This window comes from Trichomycterus rosablanca, chromosome 8, assembly GCF_030014385.1.
Source record: "Trichomycterus rosablanca isolate fTriRos1 chromosome 8, fTriRos1.hap1, whole genome shotgun sequence".
Taxonomy (NCBI): Eukaryota; Metazoa; Chordata; class Actinopteri; order Siluriformes; family Trichomycteridae; genus Trichomycterus; species Trichomycterus rosablanca.
Window position 1 is genome coordinate 9,731,056 of NC_085995.1, and position 17,642 is coordinate 9,748,697.

Consider the following 17,642-nt stretch of genomic DNA (forward strand, 5'->3'; position numbering starts at 1 on the left):
ATTCTGTAAGTCATCACACTGTAAAATGTGTCATAAATGAATTACCACAGTAATTTTGCTTTATTTATTAGTAATGATTCATTTTGTCTAGTCTCAAAGTCACTTAAAGATTGTACACAATAAGTCACATTGTATAAAATGAATCAAATTAGTTTAACTTAAGATTTTGTAATAGGGGAGATAAGCTAAGAGTCTGAACATTTCAACAATTAATCAAATGTTTACACCAAGTAGATGCAGAAATTCCACATACAAAAGAGAAGAGGAATCTAAACAAACAAGTTGTTCCAGACATCCAGTTGAAAAAAAAAAACATGTTTACACAAGCATTCAGTAAAGCTTTTAGGTAAAACGTACAATATAATTAAAATAAAAAAGTAATATGGAGGGTAAATAAATGACAATATTAATACACAGTGAAAATCATACAAAGATCAGATTTGTATGTTTTGGTACAATTGATTTTGTTTAGTTTTGAGGAGGTGGTGGATGGGCGTTGGGGAAGGAAGTTTGTGTTGACTGAAAGTTCGGACGTGTACATGGAATCAATTCTATATACTGCAGAGTTAATTTGTTTATTAGGATTTTAACGTCATGTTTTACACTTTGGCTACATTCATGACAGGAACGGTAGTTTCATCAGTTTCACGAGGTTATATCAAACACATCATTTGCATGTCTTTGGACTGTGGGAGGAAACTGGAGCACACGGAGTAAACCCACGCGGACACGGGGAGAACATGCAAACTTCACACAGAAAGGACCCGGACCGCCCCACCTGGGGATCGAACCCAGGACCCTCTTGCTGTGAGGCGACAGTGCTACCCACTTAGCCACCATATGCTGAAGAGTAAAAATAAAGCTCTGCTAGCACACAAAGGGAAAAGTAACAGGCATTTACCCTACATTTACATTTTTGCCATTTAGCAGACCAAAAGCAACTTACAGTACTGTGACAGTATACAGTCTAAGCAATTGAGGGTTAAGGGCCTTGCTCAAGGGCCCAACAGCAGCAACCTGGCAGTGGTGGGGCTTGAACCAGCAACCTTCTGATTACTAGTCCAGTATCTTAACCACTAGGCTACAACGTCCCTACGTACCTTCTTATACTAACTGAAATTCCACTTTAAAAGCGCAAACGTTGTGCGTGATTGATGTTTGAGACATTTCAGTAAAACCTTGTTTAAGTGAAATTGGTGTCTCTAGTTTTTAACCAAATGAAATTATATCAGTAGATAATTAGTTATAAGAATTAGTTTTAAAAAAAAGTTTTTATGTAATTAAAAGCTGGCAAATCGCCAATACTGGGCAACAGGAGCTAGATGATGCTTCCTTAATTGAGCATAATCAATCTCTCCATCCCCCCATTAAATTAAAAATGCTGTGTGGTTCCACAGATTAACATTTGAATACTCTCATCTCCAGCCCACAAGGTCAGCAATCAGTGAGAAGCTGGATTAAAAGTCCTGTTGTGTAATGTACAGAAAAAGAAGAGACTCTTCAGCACAGTGTCAGGCTCAGCTGGGTTTGCCTGGTTCTTACTGGTTTTATCCAGACAGAGGTGACCTTTGAGTCAAGGCACAGCTGCTCACCTGATGTTCCTTCCTACTTTGTACATACTTACATCTACAAACATCACACTCCGTTATTCACAGGTCAACCACCCCAACCCCACGTTCAATAAAAACAAAAATATTCAACAAAAAATCTGTTACAATCATAAACTCAATTTGTCATGCCTCCACCCTGAGTCTTACACACCTGCAAACACATACAAAACAAAATAAATCTCTTTCGTGCATTGTTGAACTACAATAACATACCAAAAAAAAACACAGCTGCTTTAGCCGAATAGACTCCCCCCGCCAGTGTTGCTACTTAATATAAACTTCCTCTCAGTAAGCTGTAACATTATTGTTGTTTTTAACTTACCACCAAGACAGTACAGGGAGGTGGATGTTGAGGCAAACTATTTCAGATTTTTCCCAAACTATTTATTACAACTGCAGATCGCATATCATTTCATTTAAACTGAAAAAAATAGACTGCCTGACCAAAAATCTAAATCACATTTATCCATCTGCTTGGTAAACATCTTATTTCTAAAACAAGTTTTTTTTTATTAATCTTTAGTGCTATAACAGCCTACAATGGAAATAATTTCTTCTTGAGACCCCCATTCAACTATGTTAACAATACTAAAGTTGGAAGGCCGCTCTGGTGGCGCAGCGGTAAAGTACACTAGCGCACTAGAGTTGGGGTTTCGAATACACTGTATGGAATCTCAGCTCTGCCTTTCCGACTGGACTGGGCGGTAGCATGAACAACGATTGGCTGTTGTTCAGGGTTAGAGGGTAAAAAAAGTCGGATCATAGGTCTGGTGCAACTGCGGCCCCTGCTGACTGACTGATGGCGCCTGCACAGGGCTGAGGAATAATGCTGATGGGGGTGTGGCCCTCCATACACAGTGCCTGCCAAGTGTATGAACTCGAAAAATGCTGTCTGTACTGACTGTACGTGCCGGAGCGTATGTCAGTTGAGAGGCATCCTCAGTCAGCGGTGAAGGGTCGAATCAGTATAGAGGACGCAATCAGGGTAATTGGACACTACTAGACTAGGGGAGAAAAATTGGGAAAAAATAAAAAATTCAAAAAAAACCCCAAAAAACTAAAGTTGGTGCGCCCAGGTGGCGCAGCGAGACTCACAATTCTACAGTTCTGCCAAGATCATATTTGTTACACATGTTGATGTGTTATAACCCATGTGTTATGGCATATTAAAAACTCTAACGACAAAACTGTTGTTTTTACCTCTTTTTGGGGGGTCCGACTATTAATTAGGAGGGCCAGACCTCCTCACCGTAATTCGAACCATGGGGTATCCTCATTAAAATTATAAACAGAGGTGGGAATTTAACATACTGTAAGTGAGCCCCTATCAACCAGAGTGTAGCTAACAGATTTTGGCACCTGTAATTAAGTACTTTCAGTCTACATAACTTTTATATTGGTGTCAACTCGTAATTGTGAACATGTGCACATGGAAACACATACGTTTACAAACACCCTCACACACATATGCCCTCTTCTGTGTTCCCTTTCTCACAGATGTGGACCTGCATGTGTAAACTGGTGAGAAAACCAGCACTTACAGTCCAATCTCTTCATGCTCATTGTCACAGCTGGTCTGACCAGCAGGGAGGCCCCCAGCAGAACTTAAAAAGAGTTCCTCTCATAAAAGTCCATCATTTTAGTCTCCATGAGCCCACGTGCCCCTTTCTTACACCCCCACCTGCCCCTCATTCCTGCCCAGTGTTGACCTCCACAATCAGATTTGGCCCCTCTCTAACAGCTGCAGACTGCATTCCTCAAGCCATTGCCTAAATATGCCAGAAATGGTGCTTGCTGTTATGTCTGATAGGGCCTTGGTTGTGGTTTCTTAAAAAATATGTGTAACTGTGGACTAGATATGAAGATGTAATATGATTCAGGAATATAGGGAATGTAGTGTTTAGTGAGCATGATTTGGCTGTAGTGCCAGTCACTGGAGAGTTGCCCAGGTGCCCCTTTCTCCGTGTCTGGTGCATAACATGCATACTTTTACTGTAGTACTGTAATCTATTCATTCACCTTTACTAATTGCTTCCTCCTGGTCAAAGCTGCAGTTGGTCAGACACCATCCAGAAACACTGGACCCAAGCAGAGAACAAGCACTGAACAGTGCATCAATCAACTGCAGTGAATGCACACCTAGGGGCATTTTGAATGGTCAATTCTTCTTCTATATTCAGTTGAAAGGTGGGAGGAACCGGAATACCCAAAGGAAACCCACCCATGAAGACATGGGGAGAATATGCAAACTTCTTACAGACATCATATGGAAGCAATTTTGAAATGTCTCCAGACCCCATTGCCACAAAATACAGTAAGGTATAATGTAAGTATCCCTTTTTTGTTGCCTGTTATTGCATATTTATGAACAGAAAACATTAATGTACACAAAAACCTCAGTAAAACACATTTTGTAAATACTGTTTTATAAAAAAAAAAAACAATTACTACTAACTTAACTGTGCCCATAACTGGTACATCAATTTAGAATATTAAGCTTAATGATTTTACCCAGCTCTTGAGCCATCCTTGAAACAATGGTTTTAACCAGTAGAAGTTGGTCTACTTAAGTTTCTCCAAGCATTCAGTGACAATTTATCAAGAAAATCGCAAAATATTTCCAAGAAAAAAGAACTGCAGATGTATATAGCCACAGCTATAGTTCTGCTTAGTGTTCATGACTCCACAATATGAAAATGACCAGGAAAAACTGGAATTTCTGGGTGGTGGGGTAGCAAGGAGGACCCTACTGCTAACCAAGAAAACAGCAGCACCTAAAATCACCAAATTAGGCTAATTTTCGATGGATAGAAAAATCGAAATGATTTAGACAAGGCAAATGCAGCTATGTGAATGTTAACTGTTAAATGTTACATACATATATATATATATATATATATATATATATATATATATATATATATATATATATATATATATATATATACAGTGTATCACAAAAGTGAGTACACCCCTCACATTTCTGCAGATATTTAAGTATATCTTTTCATGGGACAACACTGACAAAATGACACTTTGACACAATGAAAAGTAGTCTGTGTGCAGCTTATATAACAGTGTACATTTATTCTTCCCTCAAAATAACTCAATATACAGCCATTAATGTCTAAACCACCGGCAACAAAAGTGAGTACACCCCTTAGTGAAAGTTCCTGAAGTGTCAATATTTTGTGTGGCCACCATTATTTCCCAGAACTGCCTTAACTCTCCTGGGCATGGAGTTTACCAGAGCTTCACAGGTTGCCACTGGAATGCTTTTCCACTCCTCCATGACGACATCACGGAGCTGGCGGATATTCGAGACTTTGCGCTCCTCCACCTTCCGCTTGAGGATGCCCCAAAGATGTTCTATTGGGTTTAGGTCTGGAGACATGCTTGGCCAGTCCATCACCTTTACCCTCAGCCTCTTCAATAAAGCAGTGGTCGTCTTAGAGGCGTGTTTGGGGTCATTATCATGCTGGAACACTGCCCTGCGACCCAGTTTCTGGAGGGAGGGGATCATGCTCTGCTTCAGTATTTCACAGTACATATTGGAGTTCATGTGTCCCTCAATGAAATGTAACTCCCCAACACCTGCTGCACTCATGCAGCCCCAGACCATGGCATTCCCACCACCATGCTTGACTGTAGGCATGACACACTTATCTTTGTACTCCTCACCTGATTGCCGCCACACATGCTTGAGACCATCTGAACCAAACAAATTAATCTTGGTCTCATCAGACCATAGGACATGGTTCCAGTAATCCATGTCCTTTGTTGACATGTCTTCAGCAAACTGTTTGCGGGCTTTCTTGTGTAGAGACTTCAGAAGAGGCTTCCTTCTGGGGTGACAGCCATGCAGACCAATTTGATGTAGTGTGCGGCGTATGGTCTGAGCACTGACAGGCTGACCCCCCACCTTTTCAATCTCTGCAGCAATGCTGACAGCACTCCTGCGCCTATCTTTCAAAGACAGCAGTTGGATGTGACGCTAAGCACGTGCACTCAGCTTCTTCGGACGACCAACGCGAGGTCTGTTCTGAGTGGACCCTGCTCTTTTAAAATGCTGGATGATCTTGGCCACTGTGCTGCAGCTCAGTTTCAGGGTGTTGGCAATCTTCTTGTAGCCTTGGCCATCTTCATGTAGTGCAACAATTCGCCTTTTAAGATCCTCAGAGAGTTCTTTGCCATGAGGTGCCATGTTGGAACTTTCAGTGACCAGTATGAGAGAGTGTGAGAGCTGTACTACTAAATTGAACACACCTGCTCCCTATGGACACCTGAGACCTAGTAACACTAACAAATCACATGACATTTTGGAGGGAAAATGACAAGCAGTGCTCAATTTGGACATTTAGGGGTGTAGTCTCTTAGGGGTGTACTCACTTTTGTTGCCGGTGGTTTAGACATTAATGGCTGTATATTGAGTTATTTTGAGGGAAGAATAAATTTACACTGTTATATAAGCTGCACACAGACTACTTTTCATTGTGTCAAAGTGTCATTTTGTCAGTGTTGTCCCATGAAAAGATATACTTAAATATCTGCAGAAATGTGAGGGGTGTACTCACTTTTGTGATACACTGTATATCCAAATGGCTAACCAACTTATAGACAAAACCCCATCCAACCAACTTATGGCCTATTGACCTCATATATGCCAAATGACTTACCAACTTATAGACAAAACTACGTCCAACCAACTCATGGTGTGGAGTACTGTGAAGAAAGATTTGTTTTTTAAGGGGTAAGTGAACGTATATGCATTTTTAAACCACATTGATCATTTGTTTTAATTAATAATATTTTACCCAAGCCTGGTGTTCTGACATCTACATATTTGCTTATATTCAATCAAGTAACCAAAAACATTTGTGCAAAAAGTTATTATTTTATGAGTAATGAACTCCTGACTTATTTTCAATATACAGTCAATAAGAAAAGTATAAGACCCCTTTCACCCAATGAATCCAACAAATCCACCACAAACCCGACAAATATAAAGCGGTCTAATTGTGTTCAGGTGCATACTGTTTCAACTGTTCAACTTGAGAAATTTCTAGAACTTATATAGGGAGCACCTACTGCAACATGAATTGATTGGACATAGTTTGAAAAGGCACCAACCTGGGTTTATAAGGGCCCACAATTTGCAGTGCACTGTCAAAACAAAAACAAGCCATGAAGTCCAAGGAACTGTCTGAGGATCTCCACAATCAGATTGTTGCAAGGCACAGATCAGAGTCATAAGAATTTTAATAAGAAGATGCTTGGCACAAATTTTAACCTTCCTAGTTGGCCGCCCAGTGACATTGTGCATCTGGCCTTGGTCAGGGAGATAAGAAAGAACCCAACAGGCAATCTAAGAGAGTTCCAAAAGTTCTGTGCAGAGATAATGTGTTGGATGGACAACACTTCTCTGCAGCACTTCATAAAGCATGTCTATCTGGCAGAGTCGCAAGCCAGAATTCACTGTTTAGTAAAACGCATATGACGGCCCATAAAGGACTCTAGGAACATTAGGGGAAAAATGTCTTCGGGCAAACACCATGTTAGGCAAAAATTCACTGCTCATCAGATGACTAATACCATTCCTATAGTAAAACTGTGGGGTGCTTCTAAGAGGGGGAGACAAGAAAACTAGTAAGAATTGAGGGATGTTCTTAAAGAATACTGATTAATACTGAATAATTCCAAAGAGTATTCTAATTCAATTTTTTCTGGGTTCCATTCCCAAGTGGAGCGATCTGGGTTCTTTCTGTGTGGAATTTAGTTGAATTGGAGATACAAAATTGCCAGTGACAGTGTTTGACATTGAACTTGAACTGATGAACCATGTGTAACCTGTTACTATCTGTCCTGTCATGAATGTAACCATAGCGTAAAACATGACGTTAAAATCCTAATAAACAAACAAACATTTTAGCATTTTAACATTTTGGTTGTCAAACTTAATAGACAAAGAATAAAAGATCTGGCTTTTTGCAGTGTCAGAATACATTCATATGGAAATCAGCAAAGTCGTGAGGACGAAGTTGTGAAATGCCGTGTATAATTGAATAAGTTGAGTCATGTAACGTCTGTGTGTGCTAAGGAAATCCCCTATGACACACCTGAAAGTCCTGGGTATAATGTGCGGAATTCCCTCCTCTTCGATTTATGCAGAACTCTCAGTTCTTCCCGTCAACTCACTATGTGATACAAAGTGCCCATAAAGCTCCCAAAGGAGGGAATATCTTTTTTGGGCACACACAACAATACAGAATCATGGTTCCGATAGCCTTGGCACTCAGTTCACTGACACAGAGAACAAAGGATTAAAAAAAGGTTTTAGAACAATAAATAATGCTAAAGTAGCCATGGACCATGGACACAAGCCATAAGCAAAACAGTAGTTAACAGCAGTGAGTGACCACCCTTATTTTGTTTAGTACATCTTTATTCTGTTGACTTCTTATTGTGTTTTCAAAGAAAGAAAAACCTTGAGTGACAGCGAGCTTAATTTGATGTTTAAAGGAAAAACATCATAAGGTGTCTCAGGGGCACTACAAGACGCCATATTAGCTTTGGTACAGATTTTATGAGCCTCTGGAACTGTACTAGAGGGATCAAACCATTTAGTGACCCCTTGTGAATATTAGCACTGTTAAGACAATATATTAAATGTCTCAACTTATAAACTTCATTGTTCTCCATATAGCTTGGACAGGCACGTTTCCCACTGTTACATCTCAGTTTGGGAACTAGGAACACCAGTTGTAGTTGTTTTACATTTTTGTTCTTTGTTGCAGTATATTGCACTTTATAATGTGCCACATATTTTTTAATAGCAGACCAGACTACAGCCAGGTCTGGACTGCAGGCAGGCCAGCCACGTACCTTCACTAAAAAGCAAGTAGGGACACCCTGACAAATACAGAGTATTGCAGCATACTCTTAGCTTCAGGTCATCGAAAATGGTGTTGGTGGAACCCAAGTTGGTGGTGTTGCTGGATATATTTATACGTCCATTATTGCACCATAGTATTAAATAGCATTTGTAGATACAGCAACACACTGTGTTTAATTAACCATGAGCTCATAAGTCCACAAAGTTGAAACAAGTTTGTGTCCAGATGAACTGATTCAACTTTGTGGATTTGTGTACCTGGATTATTGAGCATGCATCAACAGATGAGCTCATAAGGTTCCATTCAGAACAAAAGCTTGTCTGTATTTAATGCAGTTTAATCTGGAGGACCAAAGGTCACAGGAATGTAATATTGTTTTCTGGCCTTACCCAGGATTTCTCCTGATTGTATGGCTTGATGAATAATGGTATTGAATGTCCTGTAGAAAGTAAAATATCCCATTGGCGCTGGGATCCGGGATTCGAGTCCCCAGTGGTGCTATAAGCTGGGTGTCGCCATACAGACATGATTGGCTATGTCTGAGGGGATGCATTGGCGTCCTGTCCAGGATGTGTTACTGTACAGGATGTGTGATCGCCATGAAAATCTATTTTTGAGTAATTTGTCATCTGTCTAAATGCAAAGTATTGCATATTTTTCTTGGCGTTTCTTAACATGGGCTTAAAACTCAAGTTTAATAATTATCTTCATTGTCTGTTCAGGTATGCAATTTGATTTTAGTCCCTGGAACCTTTTTAGTTCCTCCTCCAGAGTAGACATATCTTTTGAACTTTGCTGAGTATTTAAATGGAACATATACAGAATGTCCAGCTTTCGTCACTAACACTTCAAAAAGTCCGTAATCCTGTTTTATATCAAAAGTGATGCTGCATGACTTGCAAAGCAATATGTATCTGTGATGCTTGTACCATCTGCTTTCTTATTGAAATGACACCAGAATCATATAGTTACGCAAGAGATTGTGAAACCTTGAAGAAAACACACCTAATGTCTTTGAATAAAGTATTTCATGGCTACAGAATATGTGAGGTGAGGTGAGGTAAACCAGACTACTCAGTGAAGCATCTACTAAAACCAAAGGACGTCATGCTTTTGCTTTTTTTTTAGCCTTATGTCAGGTTCAGTTTATTTCATTCTAGGCAACAGTCTTCAAAATGTGACTGATTTACAACCGCATAGTAAAATCTTGACTAAAGACTGGAAACCAACTGCAAAAGCAGGTTACTGTTAGTACATCCCCAACAGTAATCATTCCTCTCTTATACAAGCATGTACTCATATTCTGAGTAACCCCGGTGACAAGCTGCAAGGTTAACATAACAGGTAAAGACAACAGTTCTATTTATCTGCTTGTAGATTGGTCTTTTGCGATTAGGGAACCGTGCCCCACAACTTCTTTTAAAAAATGTAAGTAGAAAAACATATGGCCCAATTGGGTGGTCAAATATGATTTTACTAGTCATACAACACTCAGAGTGTTCTGAAAACCCTGGAGAGTAACAAAAATAAATATACAGTTCAAAAGTGAAGCAGAATCCCATAAACTCACATCATGCACCAAATCTTGCATTCAGACAGTCCTGTGAAGGACATTCACTCTGAAATTGCGATTCAAGCTGGCTAATTAACTAACCTGTTCATTACATGGCAGTGTAACTAACATCATCCTAATAATTGACATAATTACCTGGCATGCATGTGAACTATCGAATGTTTTCACCAGATAAGTGCTTACAAAAATAACCCTAAAAGTCTGTTAGTCTGTCAGGCACTGGAAGAATTGTAAGATAAGTAATAGCCAACATTAACATACTTCAGAAGAAAAAAATACAGCCTTTCAAAGCCTGAGAGAGCCAAGCTACGTGCGGGCTGCTTTCACACTGCACTCCGTTGTGAGTTCATCTGGATTTGCACTTGGCTGACCCCTACCTACTGTATTTCTCTCTACTGCTGTATGCGTTCCAGTCTTTTGTACTGGTGCACCCATGTCACACATGAAAGCCTTCTGGATAGTCAAAAAAGCACTTCAACTCTTCAAGCACTTCAACTCTTTTTAAATAATTACCATACTGTATGTTTTTTTTTAATTAATCATTTAATTTAGTTTTCATTGTTGACTGCTTTATTCTGATCAAGGTTGCAGTGGGACTGGAGCTGATCTATGTCAGGAAACCACACCCAGGGACATCCATTGGTTTTTCAAAACAGTAAAATTATGTACTAGCATGTAGAAGGATGTAGGGGAAACTAGAGTACAGACAGTAACCAAAGGTGAGGATTAAGCTCAAGTCTGCTCAAGGACCCTGGAGCTGTGCAATACCCACATGCCCTGCGTCAAGGTGCTTTAAATTGGTGAAATAGTGAACGCAATATAGACAATTTTGTTGAACCATACTTCATTATCTTTCAGTAAAGCTCACAAGAAAATGTAATAGCTGAGTAATTGGATTTTTGTTATTTTTGGTTTATATTAATGGATGAATCACTGATGGGGAATTTTGTACATCCAGTGATTAATCTATTCTATGTTTCTGACACAGAACAAATACTCACAAACATTTTGTAAGTTATATGTGTATTTTTTTAGTATTTAAAGCAATCAAGATTTAACACAAGGCATCTTTTTGGTTTAAAAAACATATAACACATTACATCTGGCCCATGAGATTTCAAAACTTCAAAATACAGGCTTTATTCATTCATTCCTTTAGCAACCAATTCATTCTAAATGTGATCTTAAAAACGTTGGGCGCAAATCAGGAATACACCCTGTACAGGGCACTAATCAATATAATGGGCAACACACACTCACGCATATGCTCACACCTAAGGGCAATTATGATTATCTAATCTACATACTGACATACCTATACAAAGAAACCAAAGTTCTTGGGGAAAAAAACATTTGGAAATGAAGAGAACATGCCAAACTCCTTAACAGTAACCAATGGCAAGAATTAACAGTAGTTTTCCAGAACGTTGATGCACACAGTAATTTTATAGCAAATAGAAATTACAAAAATAAACTGTTTTTAAAAGTCACAAAAAATTTATTTGACTGTGATTAATTCAGAAATCAATCATTTATATTGTACCTGCATCAACAAACCTCATGATTAAAGCACACAGAAACCCTTTCATCTATCAATCCTGTGTCCTTTAGACTTTATTGACCTGTCACATCAGTAAAGCACAACCATAAGAGAGCTTCTGAGAAACAAAAACACTGCACCGCTGTGGTCGATGGGGCACTTCACGTGTCAATACTTTAATCAAATTGTTAAAAAAAATCTTACTTTGTAAAACACAATTTATCAATTCCAAGTAATTTATGAAAAATAAATAACAAATTAAGCAGTAGGTCAAAGCAACATTATTGTTCGAGTTTAAAGCAAAGTCTTTTTTATCTATTAGATGAAATATCCAGTGAGTAATTTCGAAATTCTTCTGCGTTGAGTCAGAAAACAATGGCATACTTCTTAATTCTCAGCCATTGTATCAAGTGGGGGAAGGATTCTTTACTCAGGTAGCGTGTCACATTTTCCTGACCTCTGCTGGTCAGAACAATTCCAGGGTGCCTCTTGGTTCTCCAGCCACTTCCTGCATGTCTTTCCCACGCTAGACATGTGGACAGTGAAGGAAGTCTACGTAAAAACCTTGTAGACAAAGCTTGAAGACCAAAATGGCATCAGGCGGGAGGATTATTATTTCCTCTGTTTGGATCTGGCCAGGGGGTCGCTGTTTATTTGGACACTAAGAGGAAGAAAATTTATTTACAGGATAGCGGCTCAGTTCTACATGAACATCCACCTTTTATTTTTGCCTCTTCTTAGGGTGGAGGTAGTTCGACTGTCAGGCAACCAAATATTAACTATGTCCTCTGAGCAGACTCTCACCATGATTAACCGTAGACAGTGGACATCTGAACATCTGCACAATCCTAAATTATTTTAGGCTTATATTGAAAACATCAGCTGTTTCAAAACTTTTTGAATTCCTGAATTCCCCAATTTGAAGTCATGAATGCCAAAAAAATTTAACAGACGGATGAAGCATAATAACTGACAAACTCTTTACCCATATTACATTGCATTAAGTCAGACAGTATAAGTCAAATAAGCTAATTGAATTTTAAACCATGTTAGTATTCAAACTGTGTGCTTTGATTAACAAAACATATTTGTATGAATAGATTATGCAGTGTGGTTATTACATATTTACAGTTTTCAGACCACTGGAAAATACTTAAGATTTACAACATTATGTTCACAATGACACGGTCATAATGTGGTTTAATGGCTTTTAACACAAGTGGAAAAGATGCTTAGGTATGCTGCAAACCTCAACAATTAACAATGTTACTAACCTATGGGTATGAAGATAAGTTCATATCTGAAACCCAGCTGACACATACCACTGTCTGTTCAAGCTGAGAATGATTAATGAATAAAGACTGGGTACATAATTACTTGATAAGAAAAAAATGTTTGTTTCTGGAAGGATCAACAGGAACCTGATCAATTACAAAGCTGAAATAATAAGCATAACTCAAAACGTCATATTTTTGTGGAATGATCCACTGCACATGATGATCGATTGATTAACTTTTAATTCAGCCTATAAACATTTGCTTAAAAGCCAGACATACCAATTTCACTTAACATAGGTAAAATAAAATTTATTTGTCTCCTGACCCAACTAACCTAACCATGCTGTTACTTTCAGCCTTGTTACCCACCTACTGAATAGTAGATACACAGATAGCAATCTATTCTATCTAAAAATGCATACCAATGTTAAACATCATAGAAGCATATGTGTATGAGATGAAGGGGGATATAAATGTCTGATTACTTCTACTGTGAATACCTTACTACAAAGTTTTTATTAATTCAATGCTTAGTAACTGATGAATTATGGTAAGGGTTGCTGTGGGTCTGAAAACACATGGCACAAAGCTGTAAAACAGACTGGACACCCTGGTCTATCACAAAGCACCTAAATCAAAATCACGGTTAAAATTCAAAGCAATTGTTCAGCCATGGTCATTTGCAAATTCCAGCCAGTGATAATAATCAAACATACAGTTAAATGCAATTAAATCTCAGCATCATCACCACTGCCAATACAAATAAACCTCATACAGGGAGCATCCAAACAGTCATGAAGTCCCACAGGTGCTAAAAAGAGCAAAGGAAACTGAACTTACCAATCACACAATAAACTAATCACTGGTTAAAATCAGGTAGTGCAGATCAAGAACCTCAAGAATCATATGGATTTTTTGTCAATCTGTTTACTTAATGTCTGTATTTAATATACCATGCTGCAATTAAAAATGAACTGAACTCCCAAACAGTGAATAAAAAAGCTTATTTATGTAAAACATTACTCACCATTTGTGAAGGTCAAGCCATAAAGAAACAGGATTAGAAATGGAGCACTTTCTATGATTATCATTCTCTTGAGGTGTTTGAAGAAGATACCGGTGGTTTACAGTTATCACTTGGAGCTCAAACTCCGGATTGTAGTGCGCGTCCTCGCCTCCTTTTACTGTAGGCTATAGAAATCACTGAACGTTGTGTTTAGCAAAGATTCCAACCATTAAAGATCAGCTAAGTTTAAAGTATTAACCCGATCGCACATAGTACATCCCATCATGCACAGACGCATCACATCTTGAAACAGAGATGCCAGCCAGTGTCCCTGTGCAGGTGCGAGTCTTAACCTCCTATAAAATGATCTGATCAGAATTTACTGTCGAGTACAAACATAAATCTGCATAAATCGGGAAACCGAATAGTCCAAGGAGCTTCTATTTAATGAAAACTGATACAGTTGATAAATGAAGTGCTTTAATGTCCCTGTAGTTCTCACTAGCGCTGCTGCTGCGCGCGCTCTGCACGCTTTATAGTACACGCGCAACCGCAACGTCACGTCCCAGTAAACCTGGAACGTGACCAACCCACTCAGTCTACCAAACTACACTCAACTTACTGCTGTATGTACAGATTTGAGCCCCATTTGTATATGTTGTTCATATTTGAATGGAAAAAGTAAATACAACATTTGGAGAAAACTATGAACAACGTATTAATACAGTAATCTCCTCATTAATCAACATAAAAATGGCCATTTGCTGAAACACAACCCTCTCCACAATGAAAGGTGGACAGTACATGCACTGCGAGCTAGAGTTTGAGCTGCTTTAAACTTATAAAACTAAAACAAGTGATAGAGTAAACCTTTTGGCATTATCTATAAACACCCTTCAATTATCCCAAAACTTTTTTACCTCCATATTACTTATGGCACGTCAAAATTGTCATAAAAAATCAGTTAATTCAAATTCCAAGCAACTGACTTAAAATATAAAACTAAATCTTACTTTCAGCCTTGATACCCATCCACAAGCTGGTAGATAAATGCATAACAATGTTTAAAAAAACATAGAAGCATATGATTTTTAAGTCCACTTAACTTAATGCTATATTGGGGCACCCTTTGTATATGTTGTTGATAAAGAAAACTTTCCTCAACAATGAAAGGTGGGCAGTACATGCACTGCAATCTAGAGTTTCAGCTGCTTTAATCTTTTAAAACTAAAGCCAGTGATAAAATAAACCATTTGGCATCATCCTTAAACACCGTTCAGTTATCCCAAAACTTTATACCACGTTATAATGTGTCATAAGTGTCAGTTAATTCCAATTCCAAGCAGCTGACTAAAATTATAAAACTAAATCTTACTTTCAACCTTGTTGTTGGTAGATGCACAGCTGTCAATTCTATCAAAAAATGCATAACAATGTTAAAAATCATAGAAGCATATGATTTTTAAGTTCACTCAACTTACTGCTATATGAACAGATTGGGGCGCCCTTCGTATATATTGATAATATTTGAATGGAAAAAAATTCAATACAGTACAACATTTAGAGAAAACTTAAGAACAATTATTAATACAGTTATCTCATCATTAATCAACATAAAATGGCCAAACACAACCTTCACTGATTTCTCCACAATGAAAGGTGGACAGTACATGCACTGCGAGCTACAGTTTGAGCCGCTTTAAACTTTAAAAACTGTGTTTAAAGTGATATAGTAAACCATTTGGCATCATCACCAAATACCCCTCAATTATTATTATCCAAGCAGCTGACTAAAAATGTAAAAATATACAAGATTCATCAGTTTACAAGGTTACCATCAAACACAGTCTTGGACATTTTTGTATCTCCAATTTACCTCACTTGCACGTCTTTGGACTGTGGGAGGAAATCGGAGCTCCCGGAGGAAACCCATGCAGACATGGGGACACCTGGGGATCTAACCCAGGACCTTTTTGCTGTGAGGCGACAGTGCTACCCACTGAGCCACTGTGCATTGTGCAAAGCACTTACAGCGTGCATTCCATGTTTTTAAGAAAAGGCAGTTAAATGGAAATGTAAAAGTCAAGCTATGTTTTTAACTCAACTGCTCATATGCTGGCTGAAGTGAAAAGGCAAAGCAAAACCCACATATGACAGCAAAGGAACTTGAGAAAGTTTCAATTTTCATAGAAAAAGTGGTGCATTTTATTTACTGTGCAATGTTGTGAGTGCAAACATCATGGCAACTGTTAAGCATGTGGTGGCTATATTTATGCTTTGGTACGTGTATCAGCCAGTGGAGCAGGAAACATTTTACATGCAAATTAATTTCCCAAATATCTATCTATCTATCTATCTATCTATCTATCTATCTATCTATCTATCTATCTATCTATCTATCTATCTATCTATCTATCTATCTATCTATCTATCTATCTATCTATCTATCTATCTATCGTTCTATCTTTCTATCTATCATTCTATCTATCTATCATTCTATCTAATTATTGCATTTTTGTGTTTCAGCACAACACTTGCTAACAAGAGTAATAAATCATTTATATAAAGGAAAATATATACTTCCAACTTTGCAGCAACAGTTTAAGGAACACCCTTTCCTGTTCCAGCATGACTGTGCTCCTGTGCACAAAGCAAGGTCTATTAAGACATAAAGAAAAGCACAAACTCCTGTGGCCTGCACAGAGCCCTGTTCTCAGCCTATGAAATGATCTGGAATATCTGATAAAGCTTTTCTGACCAACACCTGAGCCCAGACATTCAAATGCTATGACTCTGATTGAATGGGAACAAATTCCCACAGACATACTTTAAAGTCTTGTGTGAAGTGGCTTTTTCACAGTAGAAAATGTCGCATAAAAGTCACTGTATTTCCATGCCACTTTTTGAATTGGATGTCCAGCACACTCATGTACAGGTGTTTAACCATTTTTACTCGTCACAGTAACTGATAAATTAAATTAAATTAATAATAAAAAATTAAATTATTATTATTATTACTACTAGTGCTACTTCTACTATTACTACTATGACTATTACTATTATTATTGTTGGTTCAACTTGACTATAAACATGCTTTATGTTACTAATTGTTTTATGATATTTTAAATAACTGTTGATGAACCAGTTCCTCAGTTAATGCTTTTAAACACCTAATCTGTCTGGGTTTTATTTTTAAATGTAGAAAACAGGATACATGTCTAAATTTTATTAATGTAAATAATCATTGGTAAACTCTTTGTATATCTTTTTTACACCCCATGGTGTTTGAAAGATCAACAAACTGTTTCATCCTAATGCTCAAAATAACATACTTCCTCCAGAGCACTCTTCACTGCACTGTTTTTAAACACTTAGGGTGAGTGTTTTATATAAGACAGGACATGCAGTGGATTCAGAAGGTTTTCAGTACCCATCAGTCTACACTTAATCACATATGATGAAAAAGAAAAAACATATGTCATTTAGAGACATGCCTCAAAGCCACTGTTGAGTTTTTTGTTAGCTGCTGAAAAGTAAACTGTCACCCAAGGATTTGGTCTCATCAAACAAGAGAATCCTCATATTTCCAAAGTCCTTCACATGCTGTTTAGCAGTAGTTGTAGAGTAGTTGTATGCCTCTTACTCAAGAGTGGCTTTTATTTTACCCATCTGCCTGATTTATGAAGTGAAGCAAAGATGGTTTTTCAGTTTCTCCCATCTCCGTACACTATTTTTGTAGCTCT

General features: G+C 38.0%; 1 protein-coding gene across 1 annotated transcript in view; it reads right to left on the bottom strand.

Annotated features, from left to right (window-relative positions):
* The window catches only part of kdrl (kinase insert domain receptor like), a 71,252-nt gene extending 57,195 nt beyond the window's left edge, over window positions 1–14,057 (bottom strand). Inside the window, exon 1 of the mRNA XM_063000494.1 lies at window positions 13,921–14,057. Coding sequence (XP_062856564.1) covers window positions 13,921–13,984 — 64 coding nt within the window. The 5' untranslated portion in view covers window positions 13,985–14,057. The remainder of the gene's footprint in view (window positions 1–13,920) is intronic.
* Between the last annotated feature and the right edge of the window lie 3,585 nt (window positions 14,058–17,642).